General features: G+C 42.4%; 1 protein-coding gene across 1 annotated transcript in view; it reads right to left on the bottom strand.

The window, feature by feature from the left end:
• The window catches only part of ADGRB1 (adhesion G protein-coupled receptor B1), a 185,375-nt gene that overhangs the window by 15,898 nt on the left and 149,533 nt on the right, over window positions 1-19,944 (bottom strand). The window contains exons 24-27 of the mRNA XM_050708982.1: window positions 15,956-16,054; window positions 8,139-8,310; window positions 6,078-6,173; window positions 3,358-3,412 (exon numbers count right to left, since the gene is read on the bottom strand). Of these exons, the coding sequence (XP_050564939.1) occupies window positions 3,358-3,412; window positions 6,078-6,173; window positions 8,139-8,310; window positions 15,956-16,054 (422 nt within the window). The remainder of the gene's footprint in view (window positions 1-3,357; window positions 3,413-6,077; window positions 6,174-8,138; window positions 8,311-15,955; window positions 16,055-19,944) is intronic.

Raw genomic sequence — 19,944 nt, 5'->3', positions numbered from 1 at the left:
AGAGAATTCTGTGTGCTGAGAATTTCCCAACCCAGTCATGGCCAAAACTCCAGAGTACACCAACACATATAATCATAGTGATAACACTATCTCAAAAAGCAAATACACGTATACAGCTAGTTAGCACATACATAACATGTCACTAGCCTATAGCTGAGCAGATTGTTTCATGTAGAAGATTGATTTCATGTCAAAAAGGATTTTGAATCAGAAAATAGCTGAAATGCAACATTATTGACAGCTCTTTTTTTTTTCTTCTTAATATATGTTATTATTATTATTTAATTTGCTGAACTGCTTCAGGTTGATCTTTTCCAAGGGATGGTTTCAGGATTTGGTATTTTAAAACACGTCATATTTTGTTATCAATTTCTGACGAGCTCTCCATAAAGCTTATGTTCCAATAATCATGCCAAGCCTTTGTGAGAGATAATTATTTAGTGTTTCACAATTTGTGTAGGGGACAAAACGGAGTTCCATAAATATTCCTAAAGAGGAGAGGAAAGCTTTAATCTGAGGATGAGGTGAACATGCCGATTAGGACCTATATACAGGACACACAGACACTCATTCCCACACCACACAGTCTCCAACAAAACAATTGCTTCATTTGTGAGCACAAGAACGTATTGCTCGGTTGATCTGAGGCTGCAGCAAAGACCTTAAGAAGATTATGGCATCAGCCTTGATGTCTCCAGGGGATGGAAAACACCAACTATGGGGCAGGGACAAAGTGGCGTGGCACTGAAGGATACTTACCCTGCATTTCAGCACAGGAAAGGAGATATAAATTTGTGTTCCCCTTTTTCCCATCTCAGAAAAAAAACAACGAGGACCTTTTACCATTTTTTTTCCTGTTGAGCAGAGACAAAGATCTTTGGGGCAACCTGACACATGGCAGAGGAATCCCATGGGACTGGGGTCATACCCATTTTTCTGCCAGCTCATGCTGGTGGGTGCTGGAGGAGCACAGAAGCCCTCAAAAACTACAGAGCAGGCAAAACAGGTTGAGAATGAGACCAAGTGGAATATAGGAACTTCTAAAAAGCTTTGAAATATAAACACGCAGGGCATACCTATGGCAGCCACAGTTATCTTGACGTGGCTAGAGGGCACACTAGGACAAATTAGAGAATTATAATGTATTCATACCGTAGGGTGCAGAAAGGTGTTACTGAACTCAGGCCTTTAGCTAGGATGTGTCAGTAAGGTTCAGTGATTTAGGCTCTTTTCCTTGCTCACATCTGCTGCACGAAGCAGGTTTGGAGAAGTTTGCTCTTAGCTATCTCCAAGCATGAAGCAGTGAACTTACACCATTGAGCTAGGGACAAAATCCTAGCAGTGAATCCACGTTCCCAGTATCAGTTCCCAGTATCTCTAATCTGTCATAGCATGAGAGCTGCTGCCTCCAGGACAGATCATGGCCAGGAACCAATGGGCAGATTTATATTTTTTATTATTCAAAGATGCAGAATGCATAGGAAGACCACTGATGCACCGTACAGAAAGGGCTCCAAAACGGTGACTATTATTAATTAGCTTGGTGCAGAGTAACAGCACTTTACCAGAGAAGGTTTCTCTCTTCAGGCAGACATCAACAAACAAAAAAAAAAGTTGTAAAGGAGGGAGCTAAGGAAGGGAGGACTAGGCTGTTAAAGAGCTGCTGATCCAGGGTCTTCTGCATTTCCTTTGGGAAACTCAATTTAGAAGCAAGAAGCTCAGTAATAGCTACAGAACGGCTCCTGATTGCAGGAGTCTGGGGTCTGCCTTGGCTGTCAGCACAAAGCACAAGCTGGTTGGGTATGCATGTTTGCTGAGCATGCATTCAAGTCAGATCTGGTCTCACATGCACGTCTTTTGCACGTGGTAGTTCAGAACTGAGGTCTTCAGTGTCAGAAAGGAAGGAGAAAGACAAACGAGATGATGTAGTCAGTGAGAAATACAATTATAGAGTATGAGACAGAGAAACAAAGAAAAAAAATGGAGCAACCCTGAAAAGAGATAAATGGACAGAAAGAGACCATGAAATAAGATATCACAGGGATAAGTGAGATAAATATACTGTGGCTGTGATAGGCGTAGGGAGAGGGAGTGAGGCAGAGAGAAGGACTGAAGAAGACAGGTAAGATATAGATAGATATTAGATAGATAAATGATAGTGACAGTGATAGACACGACACAGAAACACAGCGACAGAGATAAATGTTGACAGAGACAGAAATACATAAACAACAGGTACAGCAAGACAGACAGCTGAGGACAGAGATAAGTAAGTGACTGCAAGATAGAAAGAGAGATGCAAGATAGATAAACGCATTAGAAGCAGATAAAGAAATGATGGATTAGATAAAGATAAATGAAAGGGACAGGTAGACAGATGTAGATAGAAAGAGTGAGGGAGAAAATGAGAGAATGAGCAAGAAAGAGAATGAGAAAGAGTAATACAGGGAGAGAAAGAGAGAGAGAAATTTTCCCATGATGGGAACTGCACACATAGTATTTACTGTCCTTGGCTTGGAGAGATCCTGGTTTGGAAGATGTGAATTATATGCAAGTGCCAAGCGAGCTGGTATTTCTCTTGCTTGGGGAAGGGGACAAGTGTGGGAAGGTAAACGAAAGCCTAAATATCTACAAAGGGGGAAAAAATTAAAAAATAAATCCCAGCCAAACGGTCAGGCATGCCAGGATCAGGAAAAGACAAAACCTGCAGAGACAACCAGGCAGCAAAGGAGACTTCAGAAGATGCAGACACCCTCAGGGGCATGGGAAAAAAAGGGACTTAGTGGGGACAGGGACGGTTGGCCCATGCATATAAAGTCAGAAAGAGCGTGTGTGATTGAACACGCAGGAGAAAAGTGGAAGCAAAGAGACCTGACCCACCTCCATACGAACAGGCAGCTTACTACTGCACCAGAGGTGTGCATGGGGCCAGGGGGGATGTTGGGAAGGCTCTCCAAAGTCCAGACCTTCTCAAAGACACCTCCTGAGCACACAGCTGTCTGAGGCTGGCCTTAGACAGGGCTTGCTACAGCAAAGAAGGATCACAGCAGGAAGAGATGGAACCAATCTCTTCTTCCTTGATTCTCTTCTCTGCCACTGTGTTACATGGACCATAGGTATGAAATAACACTTCAGAGCAAGGTTTGACCTTAGCTAGAAGGCCAAGAGAGCTGGAGGGGAATAGGATAAGCAAAGCATAGGGGAGAATTAGGGGAGATGCTTTCTTTTGGCCAGGGTTGAGAGTAAGGGCAGCCCACACACGCACATGCAAGCCAGTACGACATACACAAATAAAGTAGAAAGGGAAAAAAAATGGCCTAGTTCAATCCCCAAACCAGGTCACTTGTTGATTCTCACCTGTGATGTGCTCACCTGATCTACAAGCCATATCCACGTCCTTCTCAAAATCGGTCTGAAAGACAGAGAACACAGAGGACGTGGTCAAAAGGAGGTGATGGGGAAAAGAAAGGCGTCCGGAAAATGCAAAAAATTTTTTAATTCATGAGCCAGACATAATCACTGCCAGAAGAGCGGAGAAGAGACATTTTGGTTAGTCTTTGAAACATGTCAAACAGACTGCTTTTTTTCCACCTGTGGCTCTTGAACCTCAGGCACTGATAGAGCTGTAACACTGCTTTTCACCTGGATTCTTGTGATCATCCAAAAGCTAATTCCTGAGCTGCCGAATTAATATATCTCCCTGGAACATGTTTATGCATATTTCTAATAAATTGGGGACAGATTCCTGGCCTGATCTGCCTTGGACGTATCTCCCCACATTTAGTCCAAGTGGATTCTCCTCCACCAGTTAAAAAGGTCTGCAGATGCTGCTGACAGTGCTCCACACTTACTACTGGAATTTCTTGTGATTTATCACAAAATCACATGAAGTGGAAACATCTCTGCTTCTTTAACTCTTAAATATCTTCTGAAACTCTGAAATATCTTAAAGTATAAAATTAACGGTCCCTCTAGGTACAAAGGCTGATTAACTTTGGTTGTGGTCTGTACAGGCAAATGAAACTCCTTCTTTCTCTCAGTATGAATTAATTCCATTTCAAAAGCTTATAGTAGATAACACTTTCAGGAATTGGGTATGCTGGGGAGACCACAGAATAGCAAAAGGTAGAAGAGTTCACTAATTATTTCTAGTATCATTTCAGAAAGAAGACATTTAAAATAATTGTATTAACGTGCTGAAATGCATTCCAATTTCATACTAAGAAGAGTGTGTAAAATAACATCCCCATTGCCCTGGGATAAATGCTTTAGTATTAGCAGGTTGATAACCAAGAGTTCTTGGAATTATGAGTAATTATGTCAACCTTGCTTATGTTAATTTACTAGCAAATTGTTTGGAATATCAAATAAATTTAAAAGGAGTAGAAGAGAAATAATATCGGGCTCATGTTAAAATGGGCAAGTGGGATGACAAAGAAAAATGTAATCACATTTTGATGATAGGAGTTTCAGGAAAAAATGCAACTGAACAACCTGTGCTAGTTCCAACAATAAATAAATAAACAAAGGATAGGTTTATATTTAATAAATGTCAATAAGATTTTGTGGAAAACAGGTTGCTCAGCTAAGCTTCTTTTAATACATTGAGAAGATTTTGAGATTAGTGGAAAAGGTAACAACAAAAATGCTGTCCTTCAAAGACTTTGATTTCTTTGGTTACAGCACAATTTGGTGACTATAAAATAACATTGTACCCCTCTAAAATATCAGCAAGGAGTCATCATTCATGTCTGGGTTTGGGAGCTCTTTGTACTTGGATGTAAGGAAACTGATTGCAAGCTCTCTACTTCTCAACACGTCTATCAACAGTGCAGAAGTAAATGTAATCTCATAGCTAAAAACTTGTAGCTGACAGAATTTTGCAAGATGGTTGATAATAAATGAAAGCAGAGGAATACAAAGGGAGAAAAATCTGGCACTTCAGCATATAGCTCTTGGGATGCTAACAATAGAATAACAAATACAGTGTCCACAATCTGAAAGGATACTGCGAGTTTGAAGGACATGTGGAAAAGGGTTATAGAAATAATTTGACGGCAAATGTCTTACAGAAGGAGAATAAAATAGCTCAGTGTGTTAACTTATTGCAAGGAAGACTGAGACTGGATATGATTATTGTCTGTTATTGACGGAGCTTAAGTATGAGGCACACAAGGGCCTTTCTAATTACACATAAATAGGCATAGCCAAAAAAAATGGCTGACAATCAGAAGACTACACATTTAAATTAGAAATGAGGTACCTGTTTTTAAATATGAGATGTGGTAGAATAGGATATGCCTTGATGTCTTGACTTCAAGATTGTGCTTTGGACTGAAATGAGACCTTGTACCCAAGCACAAGCTACCTGGCTTAGCACAGGAGTGACTGGCAGAAATCCCTGAGGTCGTGATATATAGGTCTAATACTAGCTAGATGTTTTAGGAACTTGCTCAAATCTTAGAAGTGATTGTCCTGATGTTGTTACTCCAGTTTCAGAAATTAAATGTCTCCTATGTCATACACATCACAACAGCAGAGCAAATGCAAGGCAATTCCCCATAGTTTATCATCCTACTGTCTTATCTAGATTGTTTGTAAAGGATTTACACAACAAGAGCAGGGTTTACAGTGCTTAAACTATATTCCCAGTGAAGCAACATAAACAAGTGTGCTTGAGACAGTATCTTTGTAATAATGACTATGATCTAACACACTGTGATTAAATCAGTATTAAAAAAATTGCCTCCTAGCTCCAGCTAGGATGAGGCAGTATGATGAAGATAAAAAGGTCTGGGAGACTTAGGAGATATATTTGCCTTTTGTGTTTTCTGGGAAAGGAAGAATCTCCCCAAGATGTCTGCAAAACCCGGTAAGTTGGAGCCCCTGAATGTTACGATGAAAATAAACAGGAGTTGTGTGAAAGAGCCTACACTATGTTTGTTCAAGCACAGGTTTAAAGGAAAAAGGAGTGATGACCGCAAAATATATGATGGACAGAGCCCTTTGTTTATCAGTTACATGGAAAAGATACCCCTAGGTCCCTTAGTAACAGACTAGATGGTAGTTTTCCCTACCATTAGTTGAGCGTGTCCGTTCTGAAATGACCCCCCAGAGTCTCCATTGCCCTCTTCCTGACGATCTACGACTCGGCACTTCACAGCATCCTGGACCTGCAGGAGCAAATGGATTTGCACAAGTCAGAACCAGACAGAAGAACCAAACATATTAAATTCTGCTGAAAACAACAACAACAAAAATATAGTCCTTGGTAGATCACAATATTTTTTATGATGGATGCTATAGCATAAATCATTATATTAGGGTCTACAATTTTTGGTTATGATCCAACACCAGCTGTAATATATATCTGATCCAAAACTCACTGAAATAAATGGAAAAAAATAATGCCAGTGACTTCAATGGGAGCTAAACGCAGGCCCATATTCATAATGCAATTAGACGAAGGAGTCTCAGCCAAGCCAGTGTTGTAATTCCATTGATTTCATTGGCCCGACATAAGGAATTAATCTGTTTTACTTAATTTAAAGGAGCTGTAAGAAGATAAAATGAATACTGAAAAAAAAGGGCTTCCTGTCTCTGTTATTAATAGTCTATTCGCTCAGTAGGATGAAAAGAATTAAAAGAAACATAAAAGATTTTTCCTTTTCTTCCTTGATATAATTTACCATTTTAAATCTCCACAGGGAGGCTGGAGAAAATTTACTCAATTTCCTCACTTGATTACCGCTAACATTACTTTCTAGCTCAAATGTCTATGTGCTAATGCCAACATACAATCATGCTGTAAACCTTGGTGCAAGTTGCCCCTCTCAAAATCAAATAAGCAAAATTGGTTTTCCTAATAATCCGTATTGGGGAGGAAGAGGTGTAAACATTCTGGAAATATTAATTTTCATAGAATCATAGAATATCCTGAGTTGAAAGGGACCCACAAGGACCACTGAGTCCTGGCTCCACACAGGACCACTCAAAAATCAGAACCTACGTCTGAGAGCAGTGTCCAAATTCATCTTGAACTCCGGCAGTCTCAGTGCTGTGACCAGTGCCCTGGGCAGCCTGTCCCAGTGCCTGACCACCTCTGGGTGCAGAACCTTTCCCTAACACCCAGCCTGACCCTCCCCTGTCCCAGCTCCATGCCGTGCCCTCGGGTCCTGTCGCTGTCCCCAGAGAGCAGAGCTCAGCGCCTGCCCCTCCGCTCCCCTCGTGAGGGAGCTGCAGGCCGCCATGAGGCCTCCCCTTGGCCTGCTCTGCTCTGGGCTGAACAAACCAAGGGCGCTCAGCCACTCCTCATATGTCTTCCCCTCCAGACCCTTCACCATCTTTGTAGCCCTCCTTTGGGCACTCTCTAATAGTTTTATGTCCTTATATTGTGGTGCACAAAACTGCACACAGTGCTTGAGGTGAGGCCGCACCAGCACAGAGCAGAGCGGGACAATCCCTTCCCTCGCCCAGCCAGCAGTGCCATGAGTTTTACCCCAGGGTACAACAGTTGGCCCTTCTGTCTGCCAGGGCACACTGCTGGCTCAGATTCAACTCGCCATAAACCAAAACACCCAGATCCCTCTCTTTGGGGCTGCTCTTCAGCCTCTTATCACTCAGTCTGTACATATAACCTGGGTTGCCCCTTCCCAGGTGCAGAATCCAGCACTTGCTCTTGTTAAACTTCATCTCGTTGGTGATTGCCCAGCTCTAATTTGTCACGATCTCTTTGCAAGGCCTCTCTCAAGGGAATCAACACCTCCTCCCAGTTTATTATCATCTGCAAACTTACTCAGAACACCTTCCGGTCCTACAACCAAGTCATTTATGAAAACCTTAAAGAGAATTTTGGTGTTTAGCAAGCAAAACCTGGCATTTGAGCTAGAAAAAAAGTGAATCTAAGACTGTCCCCCAAATTCTACTCTACAGGACACTTGGCATAACAACCATCGATTCATTCTTTCTTGCTTCCCATCTTCTGACTGATAATGTCACGGTCATTTCTTTGGGCACTGCCTACATGAAGGCAAAAGCTGTTAGGATTAGAAAAGCTACCAGGCTGAGCAGGCATTTTTCAGACATTTTCTGTAGGAAGTTCATAGGTTATATTAAAGAGAACGAGTCATTCTGCTCACCTCCCTCCTAAGGATACAATGGACCATCACGATGACAAAGCCCTCCAATGAGTCAAAGACAGCAAAAAGGATCTGGAAGAGCGCCGACCGCCGATCTGTGATTGCCAGAACTGCAGACATCCAGGTGAGAGCCAGGAGAGGCAGGACCACGCAGGAGCTCCAAAGGGATGCCCTGTTAAGGGAGAGGAAAAGAGAATTCAGCTCCACGTCAACCTCCCCTGCTCCCATGTGGGATGCTAATCCAGCCTCCTGATCCCACGGGGCTTCAGAAGACTTCTCCAGCAAATGCATACTTGTGGCTAGACGTCTTCTGAGCCCCTGGCACAGGGAAGCAGGAAGATGCTTTGCAACACTCACGCTACCAAAACAGGTGACACACAGTTTCTACAGGAGGGACTACTAGCTGATGGTGCAATCATGCATAAAACTTGAGGTGGGGAGGAAGGATGCAGATACCTCACTCCCCCTTTCGCGCCCTTCCCACTCTACATCACTACACCACAAGGGTGGCGTTTCCCAAGGAGGGGAGACAAAATACAGCCACTGTGGGTTGCCAGAGGGAAGGGGAACAGTTGCAGCAGAGGCTGGTTTGTCACGATGGCTGTCAGTACTCAGGCTACAGACATTTGGACTTCCAGAGTACATGGAAGACACCAACAGGTGGGGACGTGTCACAGTTTCAAGTGACTAAAGCAGACAAGCATAGAACTGATGTGAAGACTGATCTTTTGCTGTTGCTCCCTTACCCTGTAGCTGACAGTCCCTACAATTCCACAACAATAAGCATCACGGGAACTGATATGTAACTCAGATCATCTTTCAACAGAAAAATTTCAGTTTTCTTGTGTGATCTGCCCATTTGAATGCTTTGAAAAGAACTGCAGTTGCTTCTATCTTTAGCAAGTATTGCAAATAACTTTATTCTTGGGGGTCTCCTTGAAGATTCAAGCCACATATTAATTCACAGGACCAAAAACTTCCTGCAGTGTTAGCATTGTCACATGAACCTCCATCTTTTCTATGGCTGGTGGCTCTAGAAATGAGAAGGCAGCTCTGTTTCCATGTGCTATTCGGCCATTCAGCTCTCTCAGCCAAAAGCATCCCAAACAATTTTAACAGCAATGGAGATTTTTAGTCTGTCTATTGTCCTATGTATTTGGCAGCGCTGGTGCACCAAGAGTACCAGAAGAATTCCTTTGTGAGCTTATATCTAACAAATAAGAGTAGACCTATGCACAGACTGAGCAACAAGTTGAGCTTCAGGATTTCCAGAGTAGAAAACCTCAAGCTACTCACTAACAAACATATACAGGTAACACAATAAATTACAGGACAGATATTGTGACACACGGTTTACAGTACTTACATGGAACTTGCTTACCATTTTCTGATATATGATCAAGATTTTAATGTTTACTTGCTGGTTATCCAGGTACCACTCTCACAGACCTCAGTGAGAGTTTTACCTGAACAAAGCTGGAGCCTGGACACGGGTATGGACATCAGGATGTAACACCCTAAAGAGTTTTTCAAGGACTGTTACATCAGTTCTGCTGCAATGACCACATACTGAAGTGATGGGTTATGTTTGTAATCATAATGGTACTATGATTGCAAATATTTCTACAACCTTTTCAGACTCAGATGTGTTCCTCGGTGGTGTTTTTACTCAATGTGAGTAAAACATTTCCCTCAGGGAGCCGTTAAATGCCATAAAATCTTTTCAACTAAACTAAGCATTATGAGGCTTCCTTGCAAGGTAAGGGCCAGATATAATGTAGATATACTGTTATTTTATATAGGATAAACTCAACTTTAATGTCCAACAGAAGCTATAATTTTAAAGCATTATTAAGCAAAGAACCAGCAGCCAAAGACAACCCTCAACCAACCAAACAACTGCCAAACAGATGTTTGTATTCTACTTCTCTCCCAGCTCCCTGAAATATGGTTCATTATACTGAAGTAAGTGAAATCTTTCATTGCTATCATTTGCAATGGTGCATTAATAAAACTGGCTAAGTAAGTTCAGCAAAAAAATCAAAGGTGTAGAAAAGCCAAATGGAAAGATGAGGTTTGCTCCATAACATGCCTCTCCAGATGTGTCTTCCATGCAAGGATCAGCAAACACAAGATGCCCGACGAATGGCTTGGTAAGGGAAGTCATTCCAGTAGCAGTCTGCAGTTTGATTGCCCAAAACCAGGACAGTCAATAGAGGCTGCTACAGAAGGTCTGTACCAAAGAACTCGGTTTTCTGGAACTACCTGGTCACCCAGCACACTCTTAATACATACAGATGTGTACGTTACTATCACTGAAATGCAAACAGAAACCACATCTGAGAATGGATTTGAACCCTAAGCATGGGTTTGAAACAGAGATCTAAATTTGCATGGGGTTTTCCATTCTTGAAAAGAACTGCAACATCAGATTGACAATGATTTGGATCTGGATTCAAGATTAGATGTGGATTTTGGTTTGCAAAGGATGCTGCTGAAGAGGTAAATTCTAATTTTCTCTAGCATCACATTAGACTTCAACCCATTGGCTTCAAACCCTGCTCCAACAGATTATGCAAGCACTCTGCTTTAACCAGGTGCTGCGTCAGTCTGAATTTGCTACCCACAATACTGATGCAACATTCTCTAACTATGGGGGGAACCATCAGAGCTCCTGCTTCTTTATGTTGGATTCAGTCTTCCCTAGCCCCATGTCCTGAGTTTCTCAACATGCACAAACTGTTCAACTCTTCAGAGTCAAGACATCCTGGTAGACTTCCCTATTGCTTCCAGCATAAACAACCTTCAGAGCAGCACTGCTCACATCACACTTCCAACTCAGATGATTAAAGTAGTATTATGCCAAATATTCAGCTGGCGTAAATCAGAATTATTCCGAGTTAAGTTCTGTCTTACACCAGCTAAGAGTATGGCCTGACTTTCTGCTTTCTTTGTGATTCATCTTGCAGATGCCTTCTCAACAATATTCATCCCTTACAAATGTTATGGAAATGTTGCTTGACATTTAATGCATAATCTTTTTTCTCAGGAGGCAGACGGCAATGGGTCATAGGACTATAACTTACTCTAATTTCACTTTCAGAGCTCTGCTTAGCCTTTGAAATATTAAATTCAAAAAAAAGTTCCATTAAAAAAAATCATATCTAGACTGAAATTTTAAAAGAAACTCAGGGAAAGATAAGTGGTTTTCCTGTGACATTGCCCTTAATTCTACCTGCCATGAGCTGAATTCATAGCAGAACTCACACTTCTGCCACTTTTCTGTGTGCCCCTTTTGTAGCAGGAATTCTTAAAAGGTACCAGGAAATCTCATAGGACCCAAGAAACATCACGTTATGGTGCCATGTGACGGGAAATAAAATGATGATTTGTTATATAACAACACTGTGATGACTTAACAGCTCTTCATTATGGATTATCTACGATCAATGAATCCACGATTTGTATTGCTTGGGACAAAGGACTAATCCCTTTGGCTGGCAGATGAAGAAGGCATTTATCCTACTGATCTATCCTGATTTATTTGTTGCATACATGACAGCACTCATCATGAACAACTAATATGAAGGGAAGATCATTACATTGTGCCATGGAAGCATGATGTTGGCTTATTGCATGATGACCATGGCGTGACAATATTACTCAGCAGGACTGAACCAAGTATAGTTACTATGCCACGTGACAACATTGGGCACACATTAAAAGTGTCCACAGCTTTATCTAGCAGGGCAAAGACTTAACCTCACAGGAGACCCAGCCCTGGCAGCAAGCAGATGGTGGCCTTTGGTCAAAAATATCAAAAGCTAGCAGTGGTTTTGTTCTTTAGCTAGCTGGCAGCCTTGGGAGTCCTCGTCTTTGCAAAAAAGATAAAATTAAATGGCGGGGACTTGATGGGACTGATGGGACTTGGAGAGTAGCAATGGAAAGAGCAAAAAATGGATTTGGGAAACAAAGATCTACATGAGGAAAGATTAAGAGGCCTTTGCCCTAACAAAAGACAAGTCCAGGGGGACACACAGTACATGCCAACAAAGACGTATAGGGCCATTATAAAGATGTAAGCAATCAATTCTTCTCATTACTCAAGGCTGACAGGGCAGCCAGTACAATAAGCTTAAGAAACAGCAGAAGGAAAAATAACTTTAGAACTCAGAAAGCAATTTCTGGAGAAGAGCTCTGAAAAGGAAGATGGTTTCTGGCCTTCAACACACAAGACGAGGGATGGCTCACCACACGGTGTGCAGACAAGGTGGCTCCACTACTCTGATAAACGCGCAATTCCTGCCTCACAGCTGCTCTGTTACAGGAAAATCACAGTTCAAGGATTTACTTGATTGTAAATATTGTGCTTTAACCCTTCTCTAACTTGTGTTATTCCTAAAAGCAAGACCTTGAGTGTTTCCACACTTTTAGGGATAGTTCAGAGAACTACCTTTTACTCAATGCCCGTATAACCAAGATAAGAAATCTTTACCTAGCAAAGCGGGGCCACTGTGCATGCTGATCCCATGCTTGGGATGCAAAGAAACACAAGACATCATTTCTATTTTCTCCAGAAAATGATTCTACTCTCACTTGCTGCAATCTGCACGCTATGACCAGGAGAACAGGAGATCAAACACCTCTGAGTTAGGCAGGGAATGAAACAGGTACAGGCAGACTGCTTGATTGTTCACCTCCAGTAAGGGAAATAGTTCTTTGACCTCCCAAGGACCAGCAGGGGCTAAGTATTGTCCACAGGTTAAGAATCCAATTTCAAATTCCTTGAACTATGCAAACAACACTGTTCCTGGTGAACAGTCTCCTTCATAAAATCAGTCACGCGCAGAAGGGCTGATTCACATTAGTGCTTGAACTAGAATACTGGGCAAAAAACCTGACATCCAAGACTTCCTGAAATGAGTTTGAGCCAAGAAAAATCCCTTAACACAAGGGACCCCTTAATAACTCTGACACAAGAGCCTCAGATGACATAAGATGGGTGATGTATAAGAGTCCTTCTTTCCTTCCTTTCTTCTTTCCTTTTTTCTTTCCTTTACATCTTCCCTTCCTTCCTTCCTTCCTTCTTTCCTTCCTTCCTTCCTTCCTTCCTTCCATAGCAGTCCTCGCTATCTTCAGTGACTGTCCCCTTTCAAAGCAATACCAAGAAATGGCATGTCCTCGAGATATATTCCTGTCCCAGATCAAAATTTTTCACAGGTAGCAAAGACAAATGAATTACAAGGCAGTATTTCACAGGCTGAGGCTACTGTACAAGCAACTATTGTAAGGAAAGAAATGTGGGAACAGAGGCCGTTCAATGACAAGATATATAATCCAGATCTCATCCAGAGCATTCAACAGGGAAGGCTTTTTTCTAACCCACAGCTGTCAAATCTGGGTTACACTTAACAGGTCATAGACATCCCAAACTTTCCTTTTTATCATTTCCCTAGTCAAGAAATTGCACAATTTCCAGTACATATTTTGTCTCTTCTGTCACGATCACTACCTGCTCTCCCATCAGTAGTTTACCATGTTCTCCCTCAGTTACACATCCCCTTCCCTGACCCCTTCTCTCTTAGATGCCCAGGAAGGGCTACTCAAAACTTTTATGATTTCCAGATGCCAAGGAAACAGACAGAAAGTTGTATTCTTTCACATCATACTAGCTCAGAGATAAGCCTCCGAAACCCATGGGAGGAGAACTGGAGAGAGCCTGAGGAACCCCAGAAGGAACCAGACAGGCACATCCTTGATGTGCTTGCTCTCTGCCAAGCAGCTATGCCTAATTCAACATCAGAGAGGAGCCAGGATTCGTCACAGCATCTGATTTACACTGCAAGACTCCAAAACTGAATGGTAAAGCTGGCCCGAGTCTGGGATCAAGGCCGGCAGAATGGTGGCAGTGACATGAAGTACAGTCAAGGCTTTGCCTTACTGGCAACCTCATTTACAAGAATTTGGAGGAAGAAAACCAGAAGGAGTTCAGCTTCAGAGTGAAGGGGACCAAAAAGGTCAGTGGAGGGGATGAGTGTACTAATTCATGCACAATTCACTCTTTTTGTAAGGACAAGAGCAGAGGATACTTCAGGATACACAACAAAACCAGTATTGGCATTAACTGTCTAAGGTATTCTATCGACTGGGAAAACAAATGACATACCCTTTTACAAGGGCCCTCTACCTTCTATCAAACCACTTAAATTAGAAAAGCAGGATAAGCAGGAGATCTGGATTTCACATCTCCTCTTTCTAATTTGAAGATGAATCAGAATAGATGACATGACAGACCAATGTCAGACAATATGGAAGAAAGATTAGAGTTCGCTTTACTTTTCAAATGAATTTACAAGGAACTGAAAGCCTCTCCTATTTAACGGTCTACTTTATTAATAGTAAGGTTTCTGCTGGGTTAGCATTCCTCTGCAGCGACAGGAAAGCGAAATGCAGTAACCTGCTAATTCCAGACTCGTGGTACTGGACCGATGCCATCTCAGCATCTTAGCTCGGCACTGTTGCAAAAGGGAAACAAGTTCAGCAGCAAAAACTAAATTAGATTTTGTTTAGTTTTTGCATCTACTAGAAACTGTTAGCTCTTAGTAGAGGTGATAGCATGTTCTCTTTTTCTAACAACAGTGGGCCATTTTCTAGAAATATGCATTTTTTCCTAATCTCTTCTGAATTTCCTAGAAACGTCTCTTTAAAAAACAAACAAACAAACAAACAAAAACAAACAAAAAAAAACTTCACATTTTGATTTTGTTTTGCATTGCCACGTTTCGAGATTTGGCTCTGAACTGCCTATTTTTGGTCAGATTATTTACAGGTAGGAGTTTTACAAATTGAAAATGTCTAACTCTGAGACTGTTTCACACATTTGATAGATACTACTTCAGCCATCAAAATCACATATAGATATTACTTTAGCCACCAAAATCAAAATATAGCGTCACCTTGTAAGGATGTAGATAACATTTCAGAAAGGGAAGGAGGAAAGACAAACCTTTCCTAATTGCTCTCCCTCCTACCTTAACCTTTGGGAGAAAAGCCAACAATAGCAACAATTTCTCCAGCAGAACAAAGCTCTGACATTTTCATAATTTAATTTTTTTTGACTAACTCCAGTTGCATCTAAGAAGAGATTTAACAGCATTTGACTTTTGTAACTCAGAGCTATGAAACACTTTTAGATTTTGAGAACTAATTCCAAGTGCTTTTAGGGGTCCAAAAGAGGCAGTCAACACCTATCAAATCAGAATGGCAGCCCTCTGAGGTTTTAAACTTAACTCTAGCCCTTTAGAAGAGAAAAAAAGTAAACACTTAGAGGTGGTTCCCCAGGTCACTTAAATCATACCCAGTGTATATGTACTCACTGGAGTAATAAACTAAAGCACATGCTTAAGTGTTTGACAAAACTGGAGTTTGAAGCCCCAGTCTAGCACCAAAATTAATGAGAACCACACTCTGCAAATCCAAGTAAATTGAACGGGGGCGTTAAACGTAAATCCAGCTTTGAGCAAATGTCTTCCATGGGCTGCTCACATGCTTAAAGCTAGGCATGTCGTTAAATGCTTTTCAGGACCCAGCCCCTCAGCTCTTGCTCCAAGGACATTTCAGGAGCCCTACACTACTCCTGGCCCACACAATGAGGTCGGGGAGAGGTGGGGATGTGGGGAGGTGGGCAGGGAGACGGGAGAGAAAACAAACGGGCTGGTGAGGGAGGGGGGAAATGAAAGAGGGAAATAATAATAACTAAAAAAAAAAAAGAAAGTGGAAAGAAAGAAAGAAAAGAAGTTGAAATTAGAGGAACTAACATGGCGTTACTGGTGGCTGTGGCCGAAACTTCAGCGGAAGAAACTACTCCACACTTGGAACATTTGAGCGTCATGCCGTAAAGGGGCACTGCCATCTGACTGCAATTAAAACCAAAAGACTGAAACAAAACAAAACACTTTGCTCATGAACACAAACGTAGAAAGGAAAGGGAAAGAGAAGCCAAAAGAAAGAAAGAAAGAACGAAAGAAAGAAAGGAAGGAAGAAGAAAGGGAACCAACCAACCATACCCAGTTTGAAAAGAGAAATGAAAGACAGGCAGGAATAAAACTCTCTCATCTGTACCACTCCAGATGCGGGAAATGGGGAAATGTACGATTCAGAGACATGTTGGTGCTGCTGGAGAGGGTGGAACTGTGTTGGTGAAAGTTTTGCCAGATTCAGGGTGTCTCTCTCCGGCACCCATGGAAGAGAAGCCAGTACTGCTCTCCCAGTCTCCACCTCCTTCTTTTGGTTTGTTTTCTTTTGGTTTTGTTTTTTGAGGAATTGCTCGTTTCCCTCCTGGCCTTTTTGCTCCAAAACAAAAAAGGTGGCAGGGTTGTACAGTAGAAGGCAAGAAGTAGGGCTGTGGGGACTGTGCTTAGCTTCTTTCCTACAGCAATGAGAGGGATAGGTAGGACATTTCCTCCACTGCCCCTTGTGTGCTGCTCTTCACCTTGGTGGGGACACCCACATGGCAGCTGCCAACACCAGGGGATGCTCTTTGGTGGCTTAATCCATGACGAAGGACATGCACATGGGTCTGCTGTTTATGTCCTTGAGGTTGAACATGAGCTCGGGTGTTTTGTCAGCCCATCAACCTGCCCTGAAGAGAGGTGGACAGGCTGACTCCTTTCGAGACGTTTCTTCTCTCAGGTTTTGTTTTGGAGCTGAAAACCTCTTTGGGTTGAACCCTGAGTCTTGCTCATGTGGGTTGCTCCCTCTTTTGCTGGATGGGATCAACCACAAAGACAGGCTGTCGTGGGCTATTGGTATAGGGCGCTTCAGGGATCAGGGTAGGGCATGCCTACATGAATTTTGGAAGCTGGTATGTGTGAACCCACACAGCCGACAAGCCAGCTCTTACTTGGGAGCCCAGAAGCTGCATGAGCTTGTCATTGGCCCTTTTTCTTCCCAGAATTTACTAGTTTGTATGCTTTGCACAGGTACATGACCTCCACATCAGATCTGGCTCAGAACATGGGCAGGAGCCTGCAAAACATCCTACAGACCTACACGCAGTGCCTATTATCAGAGTAGGCATGAACATCGCTGCTGAAGGACAGCAGGTCGGCCACTCTTTGGTGGTGTCTGGAAGTACCAGACCTTGGGTTTTTACAGCCCTACCCTGGCTGGGAGAGAGATCAGGAAACTTGACAGATCGTTTCCTAACTTTTATGGCTTTGTTTTCAGTCTCCCTGCAAAAAGGAAACTCCCATGAACACCAACACAGCATTATCAGTGGTCCTAGTGGTCATTGAGCTTACTTTTAAGTGGCTACTGATTGGTCTTTTAATTAGTTAGTTACAGTGACATAAGCCACTACTCTCTTGCAGAATAATGACTAAGTAACTAAGGTAGTCCACAGCAACTTTCAGTCTTGAGACACAGAGAAAATTAGTTCTTGTGTCAATAGATTCATATCTTCCAGGAAGGATGGTGTAAATCCAGTGAGGACAATGGCTGAACCAAAGATAAAGTGGGTCTTGAGAGGCACTAAGTGCATGACCCTTAAAAAAATCACGGTCCATCCCCAGACCTATAAGCCACAAAGAACAGATAAGCAGAGAGACAGAGAGAGGCAGAGATAGGCAGCAAAAAGAAAGTAGATTGATTCGAGGAATTTGATGGAAAACTATACCAGAAAAAACATGAATGACACTGAATCACAAAGAATTGGCCAAAAGACCACTATAACACACAACTGTAACTGCTGTTGGGTGCATTTATGCAGAAAATTGTAAGCAGTAGGCACAGATGTGGGTACGTTTATATTCTAATTTGTTCTAGTTCAGGGCTTGAGGTTGCTAATATATTGAATTTCCGTAGCAGGTTTATATTGGTGCATGTAGGTATGAAAGGGTAGCTAATGAAATAACCACAGTGAATAACGCATTCATTTAATTTAGCTTTTTCTGCTTCCTAAATATCCACAAACAGCTCACGGACTCAGCTGGTGTGTTCAGCAGAGCCTGGACTTTGCTACCCTTTATTGAAAAGTGCTTTACACCATGGACAGCCCAAAGAGTAGGAGCACTGCTTCCAACATGAAATGCTCCCAGGTGAAGGGCAATCCAAATCTGCTCCTATTTTAATGCAGTCATTATCTCTTTCAATTCCTTTCTTCTCTAGGCACTGACAATCCAGCTTTTACACCCTGCTAGGACGCACAGAGAATATTTCATGCAAGGTATTGGGGCAAACTTTCTCAAGCCCTCTCTATAATCAACGGAGGGAAAAAAAGAAGTAAAGCTCCTCTAAGGGGCATGTTGGAAGAACGAAACAGGACTCCCATCTCTCTCCAGTGGCTACAGAGGGAGCCTAGGGAGATTAAGCTCACCAGGCTAAAATTAGCCTTTGTGAATATATCCTATAGCCTCATTCTTCTTCCCTGGCTGCATGAGCACACAAATGCTTCTGGAATAAACCCTGCCTGAATAAATTTAAAATTCATTTTAAAGGCTCCTGCGCCCAACATTAAAACTTTCACTTTTAGGAGCACTCCCATCAACAAGGCTCAAACCCTGTCAGTGCAGTTGACCCTAAGAGGAGGCAGAAATGGTAATGGGGAACCACTGCAAGCAAGGTAGGTACCTGCTGGGATCCTCCTGCAAGGTTTTCTCCCTGGTTCGAGCACGTAGCACGTGCCCGGAAAGGATTTAGGGCATCCATGTGCACTGCGCCAGCTCTCCATGTAAGCACATCCATCTCTCTGCAGCCTAGTTTTATGACACATGCATAAAGCCACTGCCATTAGAAAGTCAATGGTTTCTGACAACAGTAATCATAGTGATTTCCTCTGGTAAGTATAGGGCAAGACCTATCGTGTCTCGGGTGCTATTTTACAGGAGCTGCTAACACCGATTTGTTGGTGCCAACAGATCTGCAGTACATGTGCTGGGCTCCTCTTAGTGTTCAACAGGTCCTTTCCCCCTCTTTTTTTTTCCCCCTTTGTTTTTTTTTTTTTTTTTTGCAACACTGAACCATACTTCTTGCCTCTGCTAAAGGAAACACAACGTTTCTTTAGACCTGCTCCTCAGATCCAAACATCTCTGAGGCCGTTACTCATTCGGATCATCTCCAGATCTACCCTCCAACACGGTTCCCAAGCCCAGGCCAGAAGCGGCTAGCTAAAGGGAAGGGGCACCGGAGCTCTCCAAAGCAAATCCGCAATCTCAGCGGGTGCACTTCGAAAGGAGAACAAAACCATTTAGCACAGAGAAGGCTCAAAAAGTGCTGCACACACACACACGGACACGAAAGAGGGGGGAAAAAGAGAAAAGAAAGAAAAAACAAAGAACATCAGAAAAACGACTTTTTTTTTTTTTTTTTTTTGCTTTGCAGGTTTTGTTTTCAAAGTACGACTACGAATGTGATCAATAACCAGCTGAAAGGGATTAAATAAGGTCACTCCGTGTGCAGTTTAGCTTAGAGAGTGAGAGACTGATGGGCAGTAACTCACTGCTCTGCTAATCCAATAAAGCGTTTATTTCAGCGTTGGCTTTGCGGCGTAATTATCTTTCTGTGGACTCTGCCTGCAGTTAGGGCACTTTTTTGAGTTCTCTCTTTGTCAAATAGGCATTGTGCAGAGTAAAGCACTTCGTTGGTGGTGGTTCCTGTAAGCAAAGCACCAAGGTCACTTAATCACATACATCTCCAACCCAGCAGCAACAGACACCTTTGCTCACCCTCATCCAAACAGGCTCAAGTCTCCCCTTGTTATAACCCCATTAAGGCACCAATTTCCCCTCTTCATTGCACCACTTGGGCA

This window comes from Cygnus atratus, chromosome 2 (genome assembly GCF_013377495.2).
Source record: "Cygnus atratus isolate AKBS03 ecotype Queensland, Australia chromosome 2, CAtr_DNAZoo_HiC_assembly, whole genome shotgun sequence".
NCBI lineage: Eukaryota > Metazoa > Chordata > Aves > Anseriformes > Anatidae > Cygnus > Cygnus atratus.
The sequence above is the reverse complement of the archived record's forward strand: the minus strand, read 5'-3'. Positions and strand labels throughout refer to the sequence as shown.